Genomic DNA, 24089 nt, shown 5'->3' with positions numbered 1-24089 from the left:
TCGGCAAATAAAAGCACTCGTACTAATTACTTATACTTAAGTAATGGTCATCTATACGTGTCTTGAGTTCGGCTACAGTGTGGAGCTGGTGTAATACTTTCTAATAAAATCCTTTATCTAGGTACCATAAACAAATAAAAGAATTTGATAAAAATGTAATGGTGGCGCTAGTGTGCGGGTTTGCAGAGCCTTAGAGCAAATAAGGCGATTGCCTTGAGAAAGTTAAGGTCGGGTGTAGGTAGGTCTGTATGCCACGGGCGACGAAAGTAATAAAACAAGAATTAGGTCTGATCTAATTCTTGTTTTATTACTTAGTTCAATATGTATTGCTTGCTTGTGACTGACACACAGCAAACAAATACTTATGTAGCTAATAATAGGTAGGTAGGTAGTATGTACTTGACATCGTGTTATCTAATGATGTCCATATAATTGAAACGATGGAAATTGCATCGATTAAGTATTTACCGGTTAGAACCGGTTCAAAACAGATCAATCTAGTGACAGGCAGCCATTATTCAATTGAATTGTTTTAGATCACTAACCGGGATCTCCATTATTTTACCCAATAGAGCGTCACTGTTTGTTTTGTTTGAGGCATTGCTCGCGACTCCGCCCGCGTCTGTCCATTGGGGTCCTCGATTTATTTAATTTTCACCCGCGTGAATTTCCGGGATAAAAGGCACCCTTGTATTGTCCCTCCATATTTTTCGACGACCTCGGTGGAAAAGTTCTTGCCACTGAACCGAGAGGTCCCAGGTTCGATCCCCGGTCGGGTCATGATGGAAAATGATCTTTTTCTGATTAGCCCGGGTCTTGGATGTTTATCGTTGAGTTAGTATCCCATAACACATGTCTCGAACTTACTTTGGGGCTAGCTCAATCTGAGTGATTTGTCCTAATGTATTTATTTATATTTATATTAACTATATAGTATACAAAATTTCAAGAAGATTGTCGTTGTAGATAGAGCGTGAAGAGGTAACAAACATTGTACGTACGTAGTTATCTACATAGTTTTAGAGTTTGTCGCGTTCACACAGACATACAGAAGCGACAGGGGGGAACTTCTTTTTGTAAATAAACACATTATTTTGAGAAATACACATTTTGCGTCAGACACGAATTTTCAACGAAACTGTCTCAAATCCAAAACACATGTACCTAGGTATATTCAGTTGAATACGATGTACCTATTCTAGTCCTTTGAGGCAAATCAAAACGGTGGACTACAGGCCTTATGCGCGGTACCTAACCAAGAAATTCGTTTATTTAAATATTCTCATCAATGTGTACAACTTTGTATATGGTTTCAGTATAAACTTGCCGTATCCCGAGTGCCCTTTTGAATAGTTTTGGGTTTTGTTAGAACCTTTCAACATATTATCGTATAGAATGAGTAACATTGAATGTAGAGCGACACCTAGTAAGTAAATAGTGTGTGCGGTACTCCAGCTAGAAAGTATCTCCTACAGAAATATGAATGGAACTTGTAATTAGTGCCCAATCAGCTATGTATGTGCCCGGTATAAAACATTTGTGCCTGTTGTAGTTTTTTTAATGCAAAAAACGATTTCTGCTGAAATATTATTCATGGTCAGGTAGCTTATTTCTGTGGAAGTACTTAATGTGCCGCGAAAATATAATTTATATTTTTAGAGTTTTTTTGAGTAACACGTAAATAGTAATGCAAAATATTTATTTATTTTTTTAAGAAATCGTACTTTACCTTAACCATGCCAACAGATATAGGTACACAAGATCCATCGAGAAAAAGTATATTTTATAAAATCTAGATGGCATATTCGAAGATCTGGTGGTTCAATATTATGAGTGGAGTCCGAAAACCTTAATTAAAGTACTTAAATCAATTTTTTTTTTAAATTAATAATCCTAATCCTGACACCCGCCTCGTCAGCTGAGAGCGTGATGATGACTGTGTGTGTCGCTTGGTAATGGTAAAAGGTGAGCACGGATAAATCCACGGAAAATATCGAAATGATATTATACTAGCGTATATATGTAGGTACATATTTCTTTAATGCTCAAAACGAATTGAATATTTATTTTAATAATAATATAGTTACTGTTATTGTTATTACAAATAGGGTTCAACATGGCAGTAACATAGTTATCGTTACCCTAATCACAGCTATACGATCGGCTTCTCTAACCTTCATCCTTCCTCATACTTAACTTCAAAGGGTATGACATAAACAGAAATCGTATTAAATGGAAACATTACTATGCTCTTACATGGTCCTTCGCCTTCGGCAGGTGTTTCCACAGTACTTCCGTGTATATTAGATTAGTACAGTCAACAGCACATCAAGTTACCCTGCATGAACTTCTATGGCGCGATAACAGCGGCGAGTTTGTAATGAATTTAAGTTGATGTGCAGTTGACTGTACAAACATCTATTATGGATCTAGTAGAAGGCGATGGTGGACTGTTAGTCCAGGAGACTTTTTTTTTTTTTTTAGATAAATTACTTATATTGAATGGTTATGGAAGTACTTTAAATAAAGATACTAGGTATGTAAAACATGTAGCTATTAAAAAATCCTACAGTGTTTCAATCCTACAGAGTTGAGGATACTCACTCTTCATTTTTTTTTTGTTGTTTTTAGACATTTTGACATTTTATGTCAATTTCTTCTTTTGATAGATAGGTCATATGTATAAAGTAAGTATCTTTTCAAAATTCCCTATTGAAATGCTTGAAATGGCCTATTTATTTTTGTTTACATTCATTAGACACAGATCTTGATCGGGTTGACGATTTTCTGTCTTTGTACAGCAGCTTCAAAATACAGGAACACAATATCGCATCTATAAAATCAGTAAATATACTTTTTATAGCTTAGTACTCAAACGAGCATGAGAGTTGTGACGAAGATGATTTTTTATTTTATAAGTTACATATACTTAGTTATTTATAAATACATGTTTATTTTTATTCTCATCTACAACCCTTACAAATATTTTACAGCTAACACGATAAAAAGTAAAAACAGGAAAACAATAGAAATAAAGATTAATCCTCGCATATTATAAAACAAAGTCCTCTGCCGCGTCTGTCTGTCTGTTCGCGATAAACTCAAAAACTACTGCACGGATTTTCATGCGGTTTTCACCAATAGATAGTGTCGTTCCTGAGTAAGGTTTAGATGTATAATTTATTACGCTTTTACCCGAACAAAGCCGGGACGGGCCGCTAGTAAAGTATAAATGAGTGACTGTGGAGAAAGAGAGACGAAGAATCTGTTACTTATATCATAGGGCTTTTTAAAATTCATACAAGAAACTGCCTTTGACCACGTGTTCTCAACTTATAAAATACTATACTTATTATGAATATCGCTTATAAAAAATATTTTGAGTTAGCTCTTCGACTACAATGATGACTAGAACTAGTAGTAGGTAGAAACTCGTCTGGCTGGACGAACGTGGAGCGACCCGTGACCTCCGCTGCAATCACTATGACATTGTTAGGGCTCAGACACACTAAGTGCAAGGGTTGAGCGAGATGTACAACCACAGCACAACACAACTAGGTGTAACATTATACACACATTTTCTGTATAACATAATGGTTGACTGTTAGGTGGTAATGAGTGTCCATATAATGTCCTTTGACAAAACCTGAACATTAAGAAAAATGAGCTGAAAACTTTCTTGTTCCTAGTAGTAACTGTTGCCCACAGCTCTGCCTGCGGTAGCCGTTTACCTGGTCTATTCATTAATTTTATTCACTAGGTCATTAACTAGGTATATATTCAAAATTTCATTTTATCAATTACAAAATTGGTCTAGCCATGTAACGCATTTATTTACGCAAGGAAAAACGTGGAAATTATCAAAGATCGATCGCCAAAAAATTGTTCGATGTGAGAGGAGCCGGGCATTTGTTAAAAATTATAATTATAAATAAAAAAGAGATTCCAGCACGTCGCCACTTGGAAGGCTGGCAGCATTACCCCTTTGAACCGTTATGGCAATCCTCTGTGCGAAATAACTGCCCGCCCTTGGATCGCCCGTTACCTCACGGAGACGTGCTGAAATCTCAGTCAGCCATTTAATTGGAAAGCTATACCCCGTTTATTAATTGAACTAGCATCAACAAGCAACGTTCAATTGGCTTATCGTAAGCTAGCCATTTGAAGACGGCTGACGTAAAATTAATTTAGTTCAGTTTCTTTTTTAAGAAGGCTATCATTGAAGTTGAGAACTCATAGTTACCCTAATGTCGTCTGTATCTCATTTAAAAAAACGGCTAAATGACATTCAGCCAACTTGTTGAACTTGTTCAATGAATTGAACAATTTATCTAGTTGTCCTTTGATTTGATGAAATGCCAGTGTTTAATGAACGGGCTATATAGCCTTCCAATCAGATGGCAGATTGAACCAGATGACTGCGACATATCCATTGATACGAAATAGGAAACAAAACTAAAAGTGCATTTTTGCTTTTCCTCGTTTCTTTTCTATCGTCTGTTCCGTGTGTCTTGCTCCTAATTACTCGTCAACATTCATATTGCGTGCGTTGCATCTACCTAGGTATATACAAATGTCCGTCTAGTTTCTAGGTCGTGTAAAAATAAAGTGCACTCGTCTGTATTGATTGCCAAGTTCCGGTAAAAAAATATTCCTTATTGACTAATGATTCAATTGATGTATTTTTTCTGCGATAGTCCACCTTGTTTATTTTAGATTTTGTTTATTGTCCATACCTTAAATAAACTAACTAATGGTTCCCTCGAGTAAAACCATAATAAATTATACATCTAAACTAAATCTTCCTCAGGAAACGCAATTTGGTGAAAATCTTGCGAAAATCCGTCCGGTAGTTTGTGAGTTTATCTCGTTCATACAGATTGATTACTTAGATCTATCTTTTCAGTATTAGGTATACATTATTGTGAGGACAAATTAATATCTGAAATGTTCATTACATACCTTAATTGGGTAGGTAAGTATATAGATATCTGTATTTAAAATTGGTGCACGCGCGCCGCTCGTCACGTAGACAAACTATAGTTTCTTCTAATAATGTCTTTAAAATCGTATTTATTGGTCATTAAATCTAACGAGGTATTCAATAAATGACCTGTAATTAAAGTCCATATGTATAATTTGGTGGCAGCTTCTGTAATGCCATTGCGGTGGCTTGATTTTGGCAAAAAATATTTAGTAATCCGATGGTGTAACGTTTATAGATTTAGGTACCAACGAAAATTCTTGTTTCGAATCTTTCGAGAAAGGCGCATCGCCAGGTAGGATACACATGTACATGCACAATGTAAATAGAGACATATTAAAGTAGGTTGTAATGACCTACCTAATGTTTGGTTATAGGTATAGGTACTTAAACAGTAGGTAATATCAAGGTCGGCGACCCGCTAACCTTGTCTCGTAAGAAAGCCTGCCTATTATAAATCCGTCCATCCTACAGCTACCTAGTTGACAAGTTTGTAAACAAAAACATGTTTACTGCGAAATGTAACTACTTAGGTGTATACATAACGTGTTAAATCGTCATATGCTAACAGAATTGTAAGTGTCCCCATTGGGCACACGTCCATTTCTAACCTTAACCTGTCAGGGGCAAGGTCATCGCTGAACTCATCAGGAAGTGACGAGGTCAAATAAATGGAAGCACCATGTTGGGGACTTACATTTGTCTGATTTCTATTTAATTTGATAAGTATGTTCCCATGTCTCCGTTGACTAGACAGAGGCTTTGCGCGCGATGATCTCAACAAGTTTGAAAGAATGACCAGACAAATGGATATGTAGAGTCCCGACTCCCGAAGGCTGGCTCCCGACTCCTGTGTTGGCCCGTACCCATACTAATATTATAGAGAAAATTAAATTATAAAAATTTAATCAACCATCGTAAAATATGCATAATCGTAAAAGAAAGTAGCAGAAACTACGTCTCTTTTCCTAGATCTGTCCGTCCTTAGTTTTTATGACCGTGGAGGCATCTCGCTCCGAGATAAACTCGAGGATAATGGTTCATAAGAGACTGAAACTACGAGCTGAGTAGGATTTTGTCCGTAACTTGAATTCATCGATTTATACAAAGGCATATTTGTCTAATACATTCAGTGAACATGCATGCCAAATTGATGCATATATTGACGAGTATTCGACGAGACATCAAACTGCACAATTCGCTGTTCGCTGAATGCGATAGTGGCCCAGTGGCAGTAAGCCATTTTGCAGTGGTCAAAAAAATAATGTCTTATTTCAAGCTCCTCAGTGCTTTGGAAAGCACGTTAAGAAGCTGGTCTTTTGACTGCTGGTCTGGTCGGTTGTATTTGCAATCGTTAAAATATAGGCCTGTGTGGTAGGTCATTTGGTCATGTCCCATATTTAACATATCATATGTATTGGAACTTGTACCCAATGGAGTTCCAATACATATCCTTGGCCTTATGGATGGATATCCATCCATAAGGTCAAGCACTTCATCGCGTTCACAACGGCATACATTAAACTCAATCGATTAGAATTTTCAATTATGTAAGTTCTTGCTATTATTGCAGGGTTTTTACTTAATAAGCATCGGATATTTTCAATGGAAGAATAAGGGCAATTCCTATTTTAGATTTATCATTCTGTGATGCGTTATTTACGAATGGTCCTCTTTTTTAATACATCTATGTCTTTTGGTTGATTAGCTATCGTCTGCCGATGATTCATGGCCAGCCCGGAATTAGTTGCAGCGCAAGTAAATAATTAAAATACCTATTATATAGGTTACCTTTTTTTGTGAAACTCTGGTTTTATTGACGCCTATGATTGTGTGATGAAATGTAAATGAGTTTTAGTACGATGGTTTAAAAAATTACATAGGTACTAGCCACGCTCTGGCTCTGGTCAAATTGCAGACTATATACCTAGCTACCTATCACAGATAGAAGCAAGAGATTTGCAATATGCGACACCATACTTTCATTATAAATCTAAGCTTAATTTTATAGACCAATATTGTATTATATAATTTATTCCATAATCAAGCAAATTTGACAAAGGCCTTGTCGGCGACGCAGTGGTCGATGGCTTCGATGAGGTCTACAGTCTCCTGGTGGCATGTTTCAGCTGTGTAGGGTTTATTCTCCAGTCGTTTCTGGCATTCCCTCAGAATATTGAAGTATTTCCGTACATCGCAGTTGGCTGGAAAAAGTTTTATCTGAGACAAAACAAGAACGGAAGACTTATGTGAAATCTATTTTGAAGTTTACATCGAAAGTGACAAAATAATGAGCGACTAACATCGATGTAGATAGATTATTCTATATCGATGGCAACTACTAAAATTTGTATTGCAAGTTGTCCTAATACAATTTTAGCATTTGGGGAACATATTCCATATTAAATGACAAATTGTTAGTCTCTGGAATGGATTATTAGGGATTTATAAAGAAAACAATTAAAATACTAATTATTATCTATGGATATAGGAATATATTATTATATTTTTTGTATAATGCCTGATTTCCTATTCTCACATTCATATTGCATGCGCATATGAAATTTGTCGGAAGGATTTGTTACGTATTTTGTATATCAAGATCTAATTAAAATAGTAAAAAAATGGGATATAAATAAAAGACATACTATCCATGCATATACCCCGTTCTCGTGTTAGCTGGTCGTCAGATTTCTGAAATAAAAAACAAATATTTTAACTACACAGAAATAAGGAATTTATCAGATTCAAGCTCAAAATGCAAGCGATGGGATAGCGTGCGAAGGTAGGCTCCAACGATTTATGGCCAGGAAAAAACGAAGCTTTGTTACATTTATAATAAGCTAAGTAGGTATCAGCTTTGTAGATATGCCATCGACATCTAATTACACTCTTAATGCTCATCATCATACAATCAATACACTATATCATAGTATAATTAAGTGTATTATGTAATGGTAGATACATTCATTTATAAACAAAGATCTTATTATTCCAGCGGGCAAAGCCACAGCTAAAGGTAAGTGTAAAACAAAAGTAGGGTTTCCGCGTGATGCTCAGACAACAATGGGTAAACTTTACCACACCCAGAACAATGTGCGCAAAGCGATTGTCTGTTTATATACGGGAAATAAACCGCACCCTATACTCATCACATCACTATAATAACGTACCTATACAAGTTTTACAACTTACGAGGCTTGCTTGAGGCTGTGTAAAAGTTATGAAGAAATAAAATGCAACAACCACGGACATACTGAATTTATGTGTGTCGTGGGCTATCTCAAGCTTATGTATACTTATATAGTTCAAGCTTATGTATACTTATATATTGTGAGTATTTAGGTATGATATTACTTAGGTCTTGCTCGTCACAATAAGGCATTGCTTGCCATTCGATAAACTGTAATATACACAATTTAAGCGGTTGATGATACGTGCATCATAATTGAGTTGCAAGATTTGGCTGTAATCTTGCAACTGCCTTTTATTACCCTCACTCATTTTACTTAGTTACCCTCAATGTGTACTAACATACCTTGGAAGTTAAAAGCTTGTGTAAACAAAAATTTATCCATATAAATCTATCTTAATTTTCATCAATCAATCTTACGCCGAGAGCCTATGTTATACACACATTAGTAAAATGGCAAATTCTTCGTTATAACAATCTAGTAAGTTGTTTTACCTATTAGCAATATTTCCTGAAATCAGTATAAGTCAGTTTAAGTCAGAATCAATTGATACCTACAAAAGCATTGTAAATGAACTAATTAAAAGTACCTACAGACAGACGGAAAGGTATATAGGTTTAGGGAAACAGGAAAAGATAATAAGTTAGTGTATTTGACTTGTTAATATTTTAAAGAAATAGTATATGTGTGTGTGCGAGTGATCGCCTAATGATGGAGATAAAACAAGGTAAGACATTGTTATAAAACTTTGAGTTATAGGTAGCTAATGGTGCAATTTACCCCGGAAATGGCTTTATTATGACAATAAACTTGTCCGCGCCACGTTAAATGATTTATAAAATCGCAACACTCATGATGTTGTCACATCACATTGGTCAAGCAGACTATTAATATTTTTAAAAGAAAACAAAAGAAAATTTCTTACCATGTTTTTATCCACATCACAATAGTAACTAAAACGAAGATCTTCGTTCCTATATTAAGAAATAATTAATGAAAGAGAAAAATAAATTATTAGGTCAATAACGGCAATAAAATACACGCGGAAAAAATAAAATATACAGAGAAAGAAGATTAGAATGCCGAGAAATGAGAGGCTCTCGTCCAATTTATAAGAGAATACTAGACCGACTATTTATGATGATAGAATTGATATAAAATAAGCAGGCATGGGGAAATAATCCCTCTGAATATCTCTCGTTTAATAATCTCGAAGTAGAATCAACTAGTACAATCTGAAATTTATTAAGTAGGGTATATCTCGGTATGAAAGTACCGGGTGACAATTAACCACAATAAACGAAATGTGTCTATTCTCTTCGGAAATAACGGGCAATAACCCATTTTCTTATCCTCCAAATGTTATTACTTGTCCCTTGACGATTCTAACAATATTTTCAGAGAATAGAATGTCGAGGATTCCGGATTACACATAGTTAAGTAAACACTAGTTATTGTTATACGATACGTGTTGGTTTCTTATTATGCATAATTTCTTGAGATGCAACATTGCCTCCGCGCTATTTTTTTTTCATAAAAGCATTTTTTTCCATAAATAGAACTTGAAACATAGGTATATCAAAGGGATTCTTAGGATGTGTCGAATCCTAACAGTAAGAATTAGCTTAACAAGGCCTCAAACACAGATTGTACAATACTTCCAGTAGGTACCTAAAGAGAGGCCGCGGAATTTCATATTGTTCAAAGGATGTCGCCCTCACTGTTCTATGTATGCGAATGCTTTATTAAATTTTATTCCCGCCATTATATTTCGTATCCAATAACTGTAACTCCCAGTTTCTTCGGATATTTACGAAAATACGTGATCGATCACCTCAATGACACACAGCATGCAAGAAATATTATTATTACAATATCTGAAAATAGGTCAAGAGAAGCCGGCTTAAAGGACCAAAGTTCTTTCATGACTTGCTAATTTGTAGATTTATTTACTACAAGTTGTGGATTTATAAAAGTACTAAGTGACTTCGCCGCCATTTTTTAAATATATTTTTTTTTCAGTTCCGTACGCTTAATGCTTAAAATGTGCGTGTCTTTTTATTATTATTTATCAAATTTATTCACATTACTACCTAGTTAAGTTAATAATCTTTCTTTCTTTCTGTTTTAGAGACTTTCGTTATAATTTTTGCTAGTAATTAAGAATCGTTAAGTTCTAAGTTCACCTGAAGTTAAATACAAAATTCCACTTTTCCCTGAGGGTCTGCATGTGGGGTAACAGTGCTAATTTATACCTAAGCACCATAAGGCAAAGTTTACACGTTTTTATCTTACTTGCGTATAGTCGCTTCACGTCACATTGACGTCAGAAACATGCCTAATAACACAATTTGTATTGTTGGAATAATAAATAGGTATATAGCGCATCGTTCGCTACCTATATTAAATAAAATATCGTAAACATTTCTATAGATAGTGTGTCGTCGCACTAGTATAGGCACCTACATTGAATCTGGCAATATATATAACTACCGGCCCGTCCTGTTTTCGCTCGATTGGTATAAAAAATATATACCTAACAACTTATTCTCAGACCTACTGAATATACAATACTCTTTATTGCACCTATGGATTTAATAAGTACTTTGTACCTACTAATTCCATGATTGCACCAAAGAGAAGTATAAAGACAAGAAATATGACACAATACAAATAAAAAATCCATTTAACCTTCTTTTCTCAAAATCGGTCCAGCAGTTTCGGATGAGTATGATAACTAAAACGTGACTCGAGATAATTAGGATTATAAAAAAAAAACTATTAACTTTGTTAACAGGTTATGGGCCTATAAAACATGGCTACCACCACGATGGTCGTGTCACCATTGGCGACGCAGCCTTCACCGAAGACCAAAAGGAGGCTCTTCGCTGAGGCGCGCCAGAACAGCCTTCAGAAACTTAGCATCATTTTTGACCATGGGAATAAAAACGGTGAGACTACTACTGGTACTAATATACTTTATATTTTTTATTCACATAACAACACTGCAATGAACATCCATAAATGTATGCTTTCGAGTTCGGCGAACTGTTTCGCGATAATGTATAGCTGACATAGGTATGTAACTCGTTTGGCGTAGTGAAAATGGATGAGGCCTGCTGGTTACTGGATATCGTTATAAATAACGATCGTTCACTTATTATTTTACCCATCTTGGGGAATTGGGAGAGGTCTTTATGTGACCATCATCAGTGTCAGTGTTTATTTGATAATACTTGGGCAGAATATAGAATATTAATCTAAGCTTGGGCATAATGGAACGTCAGACGTGTGTGGCTTATTCTTTGTGGTAGGTAGATAAATTTGCCTCAGTCAGATGCACGAATCAGTCAACACAACCAAACCAAAACTCTCTCTATCACAGTTAAATCGCTGTGCCGATTTTGATGGAATTTGGACAAGATATACCTACTTACCTTAGTTAGTTGAACTCGAGGTCAAACATAGGCTACAGCAGGCAGAGTCGACAACACCTAGTTACACTTAGTTACGTTAATTTTAGGAATAAAGAGGAAGATTAGTTGTAAATATTTGTACTAACACTGTCGAACATATCCGCACTCATTGTTGTAGAATATAATATATTCCCCACAGTGTAGTAAAAAACTTGATTTTGATGCGCAATAAATCTAGATTGTATTTACTCAAAATTAATCTAAAAACGGTCAAATTCTATGAACGCGCAACTGACTTCGCTCTGATTTTATTTCATATATTTCAAAAGATTACAAACAAACCGCCAAACGGAAATAAAGTCATATTCTTTTTAAATATGGTGATTACGACTATAATAAGAATAATATTAAAATTTAGTTCTTAATTATTTTATATAAGATTTTTTTAATTACTTTCATTATTTTTATATAAATTATTTTCCAAATAAAGTTAAACAGATATTTAATTGAATAGCAAATACTGTGCTCAATACGGCAAAACAGCTTCAAATTATCATGTTATTTCAAAAGATGGCAGCACAGGCAGCGCGTTTTTGTTTTGCACAGGAATGCCATTTATGACATATCATTCTTCTGTGTTGCTATAATGAAAGAAAACGTCTATAAGTGGTATTTTTTTAAATTTATTATTGTTTCATCCCACTAATATTACAAAGGTCAAAGTTTGTGAGTATGTTAGTTATTCTTCACGCTCAGACGGCTGGGCCAATTTTTATGAAATTTTTTGAAAGATAACTTGGATTAACACATAGGGTACTTTTAGTTGCCAAAGTACGCGATTACATATGAATTAGACAAAAAGTCTGATAATGGCGCTTTATAAAGTAGATGGCGCTACGGTGCATAGGAACGTAAGATTTTTAAAAAAATAATTACGCGAGTAACATTTAATATTTGTAATTAGTATTACTCGCGTAGTAAATATGTTAATTAATATATCAAGATATGCTTTAAAAAGATATAGTGAGTGCTACACTCTGGTGTATCTGGTATCCACGCAGCTATTTCTCAGTTTTGCAGTCTGTTCTTAAATGGTAGTTTTAGTAGTTTTTCCTATTTTTATGGTGACAACACCGAGCCCTGCAGTAATTATTTGTATGTATTTCTGAGCGCCATTGCTTTTTACCGATGTTATGCTGAAATGATTCTAATCTGTTTTCATCGAGAAATCTGTGTCATGTTCTAGCAAAACATTGAAGTGATTGTGTACTAAGACTATCGAACTTCTTGTAGTTTTTGTGCTGGGCTTTGTCATGGCCGGTAAGTGGTGACTTTTAGCGCCCGCTAGTCAAGGGCGAAATCGGATTTGGGAATCGCAATATTTCGAAGATGTTTTATCGTTCAAACTCCGACGGTAAATGCAATGTTATTGTCTATAGTGTGGTTTACAGTATTTAGTGTTTACATACTGTGATCGCTTGTATTTGAAGTGTTTGGTTATCAGTTACGCCGATACATTTTAACCTTTCGCTCTGTGATTTCTTAGTTATGCTAAAGAATTGGCAATTATAGGGCTCTCGCAACGGTCTTCAAACATTACTTTACACGATAAATTATTTATATTCACTGTAAATGCGGGCGAAATAATACACTTTGTTTTCGCTATATCAGATGATTGTAATTTGTTGATTACGAAGGTCGTTTTAGTTGTAATAAACGCCTGACGTAGTTATTTGCTTATAGCAAGGTGTTTGCCGATGATTTCTCATGTATTTCACATCTGAATTGAGTTATGTAAGGAATATTCAATGAAATGAGGTTGGGAGCAGGTGAAACATTTTTTTAGTAGGTACTTTTAATAAAATGCTTACTACTTGTCAGAGGTGGGACCACAAAACTGCCGTGTTCGTTACTTTGAAATTCCCAAGCTATATTCAGTATTGCATTGTGACTGTAGTCTCATATGGTGGTACACCTTTTAGGCTACATGTTAATGAGTTTAATTGTATTTAAAGTTCGAAAATTACATGTAATAAGTTTATTTTTATTGGAGTTTGATAGGCAGAAAGTCTGCAAAAAAGTGTTAGGATGTTTATCTACTTCCATTCAATCAGTTGACTAATTTTTATCTAGCAAACATGGTAGATATTGAGATAAACTATGACAAATACATTATGCAATTATATTAACAAAATTTGTATCTAAGACAGTCTGAGTAAAGGTCTGTTTATCTGTGTATACCAAGTCAAACTGAGTATCTAGATGTCATTTGTGTATTTATAAGTTCTAGGGCATGTAATAATACATGATATTATAATAGAACAATATGTACCAAACCTTTTGTCCCCACTACCATTGTTTTACCCACCCGAGGCACAATAAGGGATATTAAATTACTAAGTTTTACAATCAACAGTATAAAGTTACTATTCACTAAGAAAAAACAGGTTTCAAAAAGGATTTTTGTCATCATTCCTAGTCCAGACATGTTTGTGATAGCATGTCTGTTTTGTTTTTTTAATATTAACATTAGCATCCATTGGTTCTCAATTTAGTGGTCAAATGTAGAAATGCTAAAGAAACGGGATGTGCCGTGGTATTCGAATCACCGAATCAGGATTCAAGATAATTTTACTAATTGGAGGCACAATTCTTGTCGCTTGCATTGGAATACTATATGTGATTGTATGTATGAAGCATTTCTTTTGCAGATTTAATATTATGTTTTAATCTGGATTAGGTAGTTAGTTTTTTTTATCAAAGTCAATCAGTCAATCAGTTTTTTTTATCAAAGTCAGTGTTACAGGCAATAATTTGTTAGTACAAATGACACAATTGCTCAGACTTTCACTCTTGTAGGATACTTTAGAACCAGCTCTGTTGGTATTTACAAAGGTTTAAATTTCAGCTATATTAGTGGTCTTATACAACTTTTTACTGTGAAAATGACCGTTGCGGGTGCTAAACCTTTTTGGGATATCCAAAAAATTTTTGTCTTTCAATAACTTGAGTTCTTTTATTTTACTAACTTTTTGCTAAGGTTAATTAATTTCTAATCTTGTCATTGGCATGAATCTTTTGTCTTGTTGCATATTTTTAATTTTTAAAAGTTGTAAGTTGTAGTCCAAAAAGTGACTGTGGTTATTTAACAAAAGTGGTCTGGCTGTTAATATTTTACACTTAAAATCTCTTTTTATTACTCAACTAACATTTTCAACTTATAAATAAGGTTTACATTAGTACATAGTAGTATAGTTACTAATCATTAATGTTTATAGTTTATTTCCGAAATTATGGATTTTCAAAATGTCTTTTTTTCACATAGTGTTTCAGTTGTTAGTTTCATTCAATTAAATTACATAGGTAATTTATTATTTTAGGTTTTAAATATTTATTATTTAAAGGTAGTTTATTAACATTTTCGCATGGTTTAATATTTCTATTCTACCAACTACCTATAGTGTAAAATAATTTGTCAATGATGTAAAAATTCCTTAATAATAATTTTACATATGTAATAAATATACCTAATAGCAGGGTGTCTTTCATTGGTTACTATAAGGAACTCAAGGGATTTTTATGATATAATTTTGATGAACGAAATGAAAGATGCTGAAGTTACATAGTTAGGCACTTAGACAAAAATATTGTAGGCTTATAATTAAGTTTACAAAATTATTAGCCCTGAAAATACTATTATGCCCGAATTTACCAAACTCAAAGCATTTATTCAGAAATTAGATCTTCACCAACACTTTTTGAAGACATTTTCAAATTAAATAATATTTACCAAAGTTACAAACTATTAGCATCTTGGAACAACCCCTGCCGAGAAGATATTCCAAAAGAAACACATTTAAACAGTGTTGGTCCCTATCGCACCATTCAGTTATCATTTCATCCAGGTCCCCCATGATACATTTTTTTTGCAAATAAATAAAACATCAACTCTTCCAGGCAATGGTGGCGAGACGACGTGGTGTTTTAGTCAGGTGAAGGGGACCCTGGAGGATGACGTCACGGAGGCAGACCTCATATCTTGCGTGGAGTTCAACCATGATGGGGAACTGCTCGCCACTGGAGACAAGGGGGGGAGAGTTGTCATATTTCAGGTAAGGTACATCTTTTATCGGGCATAAAATTATGGAATTCTTAAAAATAAATAAAATCGTATATCGATTATATTTATTTTTAAAAGCATGAATTTACATTGTGTACAATGTAGTGTATGTAAAAATAAAAAAAGCTTAGAAAGCTGTCGCGCCTGTGGGACAATAAATAGTATTATAGATAATGCATTGAATAGTAAATAAATGGTAAGTAGAACACACTTACCATTTATAAAACATTTTCAGTACATTAGAATATCGCGTGCGTAATTGGTACTGATTAAATCACTTCCGAATTTTAACGATTGATTGCACAAGAAAATGTTTAAGGCCATTATAAGAATTACCGAAAATTTTTAATAAGCTATTTTAAACTTCTGTGACTCGCAGCTTCCCTGTAGCGGAGTTTATACATATAACTCCGCTTTATTATATTGTGTGTTTCATTCCACATTCTATTACGACCCTCAATTATGAGGTATACAAGACAATTTAAATTATGTTTATATTCCATTCAGTGAACATTTTTAGTAGTAGCTTTCACTCATTTTGACCTCCAATAATTCGCTAGCGAAAGTGGTCCTGCAATGTACCCATACGTGGATGTTAATTACGGCTGCCAGTATAGCGGTGGCCCACGCCTTGTTTGGTATCATCGATTGCCGGGAGACATGTTTTGGACACTTATCTGATGTTAAAGTTGATTATTTTGTATATGACTGAGTATAGTGGTATGCTTCCATGCTGGTCTGGGAGCGGGAAATAAAAGGTTTAGAATGTGCCATGTTGTGTGTTTCCGCCCTAGAATAGGAACACTCCATATGCTCCCTTGACTGTCGTACAAAGCGACCAAGGGACACATAGCCTTGGAAAATGATAAGCAGCAACCACATTCCCAAAGAGAGTTGAAGTCAAGCAGACGACTGGTCATAAAGTAAAAACCAAATCTGCAAAACTTAAAAGATTTATTAGAATACGGGAAAATGCGATGGGCTACCAACTATTTGATCGAAATTCCACATTTAATTTAAATCCGCCATACAGCAAAATGTGGCCCTGGGAGGGCATAAATATGATGCTGTAGTATCAACGGAGAGAGAGAAACCTTGTTTTAGTTGGACAGTCTTAGCTTTTTCAATTAATAAAATGAAATAAAAAATCACACCCTTTCACAATCTTTTCTTTTTTCACAGAGGGACCCAGCATCGAAACAGTGCGTGCCCAAGAAGGGCGAATACAATGTGTACTCGACCTTCCAGTCCCACGAGCCAGAGTTCGACTATCTCAAGTCTCTGGAGATCGAGGAGAAAATCAATAAGATTCGGTGGCTCAAGCGCAAGAACCAGGCGCACTTTCTGCTATCCACTAATGACAAGACTATCAAACTATGGAAAGTAAGTTCCCATCCTTATACTACTCAAGCACTCTTTAGACTAAGGAAATATTAAGACTCAGTGGCTCTAGCGCAAGAACCAGTCGCACTTACTGCTATCCACTAATGACAAGACTATGTAAGCTAATCCTTATTATACTGAAGCTAAGTCTCTTTAGATCGAAGTGAAAAACAATAAGACTCGGTGGCTCAAGCACAACAACAAGGCGGACTTTGACAAAACTACTGAACCGGTTTCACCGGCCTTTTTCCTCTAATTCGCACGGTCTTTGGCATCCTTAGTTGCCAGATTCAGATTAAGATTGTATTGCAAGTCACGAGTTATATATAGGTTACAAGATATGTTACATATCTTGTAACTTGTCTATCTTGTAACTTGGGTATAAAGTCATTCTGCCAGGACCAGGCGAAAGCGATATATTCAGACATTTATGATTCGATTATTCAATCGCTGCAAATATATTCGACGTAATTATATTAATATAGATGAATACCTCTAAACAAATGGACTCTGGTTACATAATAATTTGCGGCCATTAAAGTTGGACATTATTGATTGAGATTTGTGTTAATTAAGCGTGGTTGGCCTATTGTGCCCACTGGTCTGTCTTGCCCTTGTGGACTAATTCGTTAGATAACATTTACAATATCAGATGTAATTTTTTTACAAGCGAGAGCAGAGGCTATCATGGTTTGGTCATGTAATGGAGGAGCGCACGTGACAATATAGGTGATGAATGTGGATGGATGAAAGAGAGGAAGACCAAAGAAGGAGATAGCGTTGGCGTTAAGAATTATATGAAAGTCTTAGTAGTAAATAAAGGTATGACAGGAGATAGACAGTTGTGGAAGGGAAATATAAAAATGGGAAGAATGAACGCGTCGACCATATTATATAATAGGCAAAAGAGAGGTAATTGACAAAAAGAGTGATTTTTCACAAGCTAACTAACTTGCAATGTATTTATGTAAATATGTATGTTCGGGTGGAATCTTGCTCTCAGATATCTTCAACTGATTAAGGTGTTGTAATTTTTTAAGGATTGTATTATCTATAGTCCACCATAAATTATATTCAAATCTCGATTTCTTAGAACTCGAATATGACATGAGATTTTGTGCCAACAGGAAATGTATTTACACACGAAGTAAATAGGAGAAATTATAACGTTATTTATTTCGTGTATGATATACGTTTCGCTCATACAAGAAAGGGAAATGCATATTGGAAATACATGAGAATGAAAGGGACAGAGTGCTAATAGTTTTTGTCCCTCACCGTGCGCGCCGTTTTGTAGTAAAGGACGGGCCACACTGACTGTGTGATAGCGAGCGAGCGAGACCGGCGAAAATCGTTTCGCATCCTTTCATACTTGGTTTCATTATTTCTTTCTTTTTGAGTTTGTTACCAGTGTCAGTAACACTGGTGTCAGAATTATTCAAGTCGCCTAAAGGCATCTGACATGACACAACATGTTCGTTCACTTAACTATATTTTCTGTTCAAATCGGTTATAGGTACTATTCTTTGTCTTTTTTACTAACACAATGTTGTCTTGTTCAGGTGTCGGAGCGAGACAAACGCGTGACGGGCTACAACACGCGCGAGGAGGGCGGCAGGCCGCGGGAGCCCGCGCGCATCACACAGCTCCGGGTGCCCACGGTGCGCCCGGCTGAGCTCATGGTGGAGGCTTCTCCCAGGTCTGGTGCTGGTAGTCTGCAGCTTGTGGTTGCTAGTCGTTTGTTGCTTTCAGTTTACTTCCATACAATTTTAGAATGTCTTAAATTCATTTATTCCTAACACACTACATAACATCTACATATTAATAAACTTACAGAAAGTAGCAAAAATCAGTAAAAATGCTATTATGCTCATATTTGTTGGCACCTGTGCAACTTTTTGTCGAATCCAATGTTTTAAGTTGTTTAGTATTAGTTGTAATGTTAAATAGTTGTAACTGTTGTATGTGATAAGAAAAATAAAAAAGAAATTCTGTCTGTCTGTCATGCTTTCACGTTCAAACTTCTGGGCCGATTTTAATGAAATTTTGAATGGACATAACATGACCCGAGAACGAAAAGCTACACAATAAGTTATAAGAATCATGAATTAGCGAGACAGCGTAATCTCCCTCGCATTATTACGCCTTATCGATTCGCGACATACTCATCCAAATATTTGCATTGCAATCGAATAGATAACGTTATTGCGGTTAAATTGCATCTCGATATTCGCTTTATCGTATCAAGTGCTTTTCGTTTATTAACTCGCTCAGATAACATTTATTTGTTTATATAAAATTAATATTTATGAAGTGTTTTTTTGTGATTTTAAGTAGGCGCAGGGGTAATTAATTAATAAAACATAGATTAATTTTGGCTACCTACATGGTATGATAAAGAGATTTTATTATTAGTTTTGTTTATACTTGCAACATTAAAAATAGTAATGGATTTGTTATTAAAAGAGGCTGAAATAAATAAATATATTAGGACATGTCACACAGATTGAGCTAGCACCGAAGTAAGTTCGAGGCTTGTGTAATGGGATACTAACTGAACGATAATATATTTTATAACGAATACATATACAGTTAAACATCCTAGACCTGGGCCAATTTTGCTACAGGCACTTCGGAACGACCACTGCTGAGAAGAATTACTGAAATTAAGTCACTTTAAACAGTTTTGACGACGGACGCCCTCGGTAGCGTAGTGGTATTGTGATTGCCTCTGAACCGAGAGGTCGGGTCATGATGGAAAATGATCTTTTTTTGATTGGCCCGGGTCTTGGATGTTTATCTATATATGTATTTGTTATAAAATATAGTATCGTTGAGTTAGTATCTCATAACACAAGTCTCGAACTTGCTTTGGGGCTAACTCAATCTGTATGATTTGTCTTAATATATTTATTTATGGTTTTGGTCCTTATCAAGGCAGAAGATCTTACCATTGTTATTTATAGTTACTAGTGATAAAAAAATATTTATGTAAAGTATTTCCTTCCGCAGGAGAATATTCGCCAACGCTCACACATACCACATAAACTCGATCTCGCTGAACTCGGACCAGGAGACTTACCTGTCAGCAGATGATCTACGGATCAATTTGTGGCACTTGGAGATTACGGACCAGAGCTTTAATATTGTTGACATCAAGCCGGCCAACATGGAGGAACTCACAGAGGTATGTTCATAATATTGCAATTTTTTTATAAGTTGTCTAGTATGTCTCTTGGTTCACAACATGCTCTAACAGTTGTTAGTGCTGTATGTACCGTTTTTATAATAAATGAATAAGGTTTTATACAAATTTGTCTAGGGTTCTTAAATGTTCTCATGTCAGATGCCTTTAGGCGACTTCAATGAAATCTAAAACCGGTGTTAGAAATAACACACTTGATAAAAAATAATGATACATGAGTATTTCGTAAACTGTGGCATGTTATTCCGCCCTGTAATAGAACCCATCCAGATCTTCCAGTGAATTTCAAACGAGGTGACTACTTTACATTGCCGGGTGTGAGTCATTCCCTCTTCATCCCTCTCGGGAATGTTTCCATGTAGGAAATAAATAATCGAAAATATTAAAATGGCAATGTTACTTTCAGGTTATAACCGCTGCGGAGTTTCATCCGACCGAATGCAATCTCTTTGTATATTCTAGTAGTAAGGGTGAGTTTCACTTCGTAATTATTTCATATAACATAAACACACATAAACATAAACTTAAAAATTGGATTGTATATTTTTTACGATGACCTCGGGCTTCACGGCGTCACAGCCTCAAATGTACAGGAGTTTCATGACTTTTGGTTAAATATAAATTGGTCAAGTGTAAACCGCGGGAACGATTGTGGTATAATTAGTTACGGATGTAGATCGAAAATAGGCTATATTAAAAAAGGCCCAAAATCCAGCTCGAAATAAATAAATAATAATTAAATATAATAGGAAAAATCACACAGTAAGTTCTCGACTTGTGTTATGGGATTCTTACTTCCATCGAGGGCATTTTCCGCCCTGGGGCTTTTTTGCCCTCTTGTCTGGGCCCTTTCTGCGTTTGTGTTATGGGATACTAACTCATCGATCCTATATTCGTCCAAGACCCAGGCCAATCAGAAAAAGATCATTTTCCATCATGACCCGACCGGGTATCGAACCCAGGACCTCTCGGTTCAGAAGCAAGCATTTTACCAGTGCGCCACCGAGGACGTCAATAAAGTTTGTATGAAAAACATACAAGATTCTTTTTCATGCGGTGGGCGCACTTTCTCCTCTCTTTATTATGTATTGATATAAGAAAGAGAAAGTGAAGAGGTATATTCATAGGTATAACACGGGCAAACAAGTTAATGTTTCACCGTGCAAGAATCAGTGGTCGGGCTACAGATAAGATATAGCGATATATATATATTTGTATATATATATACATATATACTTTGCATTATTATCTCTGCGGGCTCCACCATTCCTTTTTAACCCCCGACGCAAAAAGAGGGGTGTTATAAGTTTGACCGCTAAGTATGTCTGCCTGACTGTCTGTGTACGTGGCTCATCAACATGAACCGATCTGGATGCGTTTATTATTTCATAGCTAATTTTTATGCGATGGTTCTTAGATATGATTTGATCAAAATCGTTTCAGCCGTTCAAAAGTTGTAGCGAAATGAAAGTCGAAAGTCTGGGGTTTTTTAATTTGTCTAACAAATAAACTTGCCCCAGGTACAATAAGGCTTTGCGATATGCGTGCGGCGGCGCTGTGCGACCGACACGCGAAACTGTTTGAAGAGCCCGAGGACCCCCACGCGCGCTCCTTCTTCTCCGAGATCATCTCCTCCATCAGCGACGTCAAGCTCAGCAACTCTGGCAGGTAACGCACGACAGTGGCGCCGCGAAACTTGTAACCACTGGTCCACCATCAGGTCATGCTTATTACAATAATGGCATTGTCATTGGAACTAAAGTCACGTGTCAAATTTCACGACCGTGCTATTAATTATGTTAAGGAACATACATGTTTATGCAAAATTTCAAGAAAATTTGGTAAGCAGATAAAGCGTGAAGATAATAATGAGATGAAAAAATTCTGGAATCGAGTGGGAGTTGAACCCGTGCACTTGTCGATTCCAGTTGTCGTTGATGTCTATTCGATTCCCGCTCGATTCCAGATTTTTTTATTGTCATTGTAATTATCAAAAAATAAGTTAAAAAGCATGTGTGACACGTATAACAAATTCATTTAAAATAAAGCGTGAAGAGTTAACAAACTTGTAATATTTATTTTAATGTAAATTATTTTTTTTTTACGTTTTAACGTTTTTTTCTTTTTTCAGATATATGATGTCAAGAGATTATTTAGGTTTAAAAGTATGGGATCTTAGAATGGAAACAAAACCTGTAGAAACATATCCAGTAAGTATATAATTATTAACTTTATCTATACTGACTTGACGACATACATATGTATACTGCAGGTAGTTTACAAATTAAGATATTTATAATGAGTTCCTCACTAAGGCAAGGAATAGAAGGTATATAGTCGATGACAAGGAATACAAGGATGACAAGGTCAGAAAATTGTAAAAAATATACGAAAATGTATTGTAAAAAATATAAGGTTGGAAAAGTCCATTTAAAAAAATTATAAAATTAAGAAAATAAACTAAACCATCGTAAAAAACTCATCAAAACTCACAAAGAAGAACTCACCAATAACGCAATAATCAAGGCAGCTGTCGAACAAACAGCTTTTTCCGTCGGTAATCTGACGGTGAGTGTCCCCATATTTTTATTAACAAAAACGCATCTATTTAAAAAGATACAATTATTTCCAGGTACACGAGTACTTGCGATCGAAGCTGTGCTCTTTATACGAAAACGACTGCATCTTTGATAAGTTTGAATGTTGCTGGAGCGGCGATGACCAGCGGCTGATGACCGGGTCTTATAATGGATTCTTCAGGTAAATTAACTTGCTTTATTTTACTAGCGCGTTATTGCAATCTGTCAAGAAAGTGATGAAAGTAAATTAGCACTATGGATGTTTATCAACCGATTTTGACCATTTTTTGAAAATGTAGGTAGGTCGTTAAAAATTTGTTTTCAATTTCTAGACAGACTGTACAAAGTCACTATGTGTGGTTTGTATAGTCTTACAGTCAGTACAGGTTTGTAAAACTTTGACGAAGTTACTTGGGTATTTACTATTTTTGATAGTAATATACTTGAAAATTAACATTAATAATCTAAGGAACCATATTTTACCACTTCATGTATGTGGTAATAATACATGTACGTAATAAAATATTTTAAATTTCTGAATTTTGTATTATGGATCAATAGAAGAAATTGTCATGTTTTTGGTTGAAAGATACAAACTACTGGTATTTCGGAACGACTACTATTGAGAAGAAATGCCAGAAGTAACTCATTTAAATAGTATGTCCCTATTACGCCTGAAGGACTTAACATTATTGTTTCTTACATTTCTATTGGTATAATAAAGTACATGGTTAAATAGTGTCTTGATGTATAACCTACTAATATATTAGTGTAACATACAGGGGTAGACAGAACCCCGTCATATCTTTAATTTTGCTCGTACAAGAGATGTAAGTATTATGTATGTAATACATTAGAAAAAACGAGACGAAACAATATTTTGTTCTTCATCACATGCCTGGACTAAATTGCCACTTTGTAATGATGTCTGGATTAGGCCGGGAAGTTGTACTGAAATCTGTTCCATTCGATTACTCTTCCGTCTCTTTGGCTCAAAATGCTTTAGATTTACGATGCTAATGTACAATTGCCAAGTATATATTGACGGTGGTGACGGTGACGGTGTAGAGTATTCGAGCGCGGAGGCGCGGCGACGACGACGACGCGGCGCTCGGAGCTGACGCTGGAAGCGTCGCGCGAGTGCGCCGCGCGCCCGCGCCAGCCGCTGCGCGCGCGCCGCGTCGCCGCCTCCGCCAAGAGGAAGAAGG

General features: G+C 35.5%; 2 protein-coding genes across 5 annotated transcripts in view; one reads left to right on the top strand and one right to left on the bottom strand.

The window, feature by feature from the left end:
• Window positions 1-24089, top strand: part of tws (twins) — a 31684-nt gene that overhangs the window by 908 nt on the left and 6687 nt on the right. The window contains exons 2-11 of one of the 4 annotated variants that reach the window (XM_053763706.1): window positions 10976-11129; window positions 15552-15706; window positions 16897-17097; window positions 18660-18796; window positions 20110-20284; window positions 20709-20772; window positions 21823-21970; window positions 22434-22512; window positions 22935-23062; window positions 23950-24088. In XM_053763706.1, the coding sequence (XP_053619681.1) occupies window positions 10994-11129; window positions 15552-15706; window positions 16897-17097; window positions 18660-18796; window positions 20110-20284; window positions 20709-20772; window positions 21823-21970; window positions 22434-22512; window positions 22935-23062; window positions 23950-24088 (1362 nt within the window). In that variant the 5' untranslated portion in view covers window positions 10976-10993. Of the gene's footprint in view, window positions 1-10975; window positions 11130-12728; window positions 13009-14066; window positions 14280-15551; window positions 15707-16896; window positions 17098-18659; window positions 18797-20109; window positions 20285-20708; window positions 20773-21822; window positions 21971-22433; window positions 22513-22934; window positions 23063-23949; window position 24089 lie in introns of those variants that run through there. The other 3 variants (XM_053763708.2, XM_053763709.2, XM_053763707.1) reach the window with 3 other exon arrangements.
• Window positions 7003-11942, bottom strand: LOC128680504 (uncharacterized). Its single transcript, XM_053763710.2, has 3 exons — window positions 11741-11942; window positions 7633-7678; window positions 7003-7188 (listed from the first exon to the last, which is right to left on the bottom strand). The coding sequence occupies exons 1-3, from the start codon at window positions 11762-11764 to the stop codon at window positions 7028-7030; spliced, it is 231 nt and encodes a 76-aa protein (XP_053619685.1). The 5' UTR covers window positions 11765-11942; the 3' UTR covers window positions 7003-7027.

Source organism: Plodia interpunctella, chromosome 24 (assembly GCF_027563975.2).
Source record: "Plodia interpunctella isolate USDA-ARS_2022_Savannah chromosome 24, ilPloInte3.2, whole genome shotgun sequence".
NCBI lineage: Eukaryota > Metazoa > Arthropoda > Insecta > Lepidoptera > Pyralidae > Plodia > Plodia interpunctella.
The sequence above is the reverse complement of the archived record's forward strand: the minus strand, read 5'-3'. Positions and strand labels throughout refer to the sequence as shown.

What these genes read in the sequence shown, in the direction of transcription:
- LOC128680504 (XM_053763710.2), bottom strand. Translation starts at nt 11,764, where the DNA reads ATGAGTGCGGATATGTTCGACAGT. An exon ending in GTGCGGATATGTTCGACAGT is followed by an intron (nt 7,679 to 11,740) that starts GTTAGTACAAAT and finishes TTTTTATTTCAG; the next exon opens with AAATCTGACGACCAGCTAAC. An exon ending in ACGGGGTATATGCATGGATA is followed by an intron (nt 7,189 to 7,632) that starts GTATGTCTTTTA and finishes AACTTTTTCCAG; the next exon opens with CCAACTGCGATGTACGGAAA.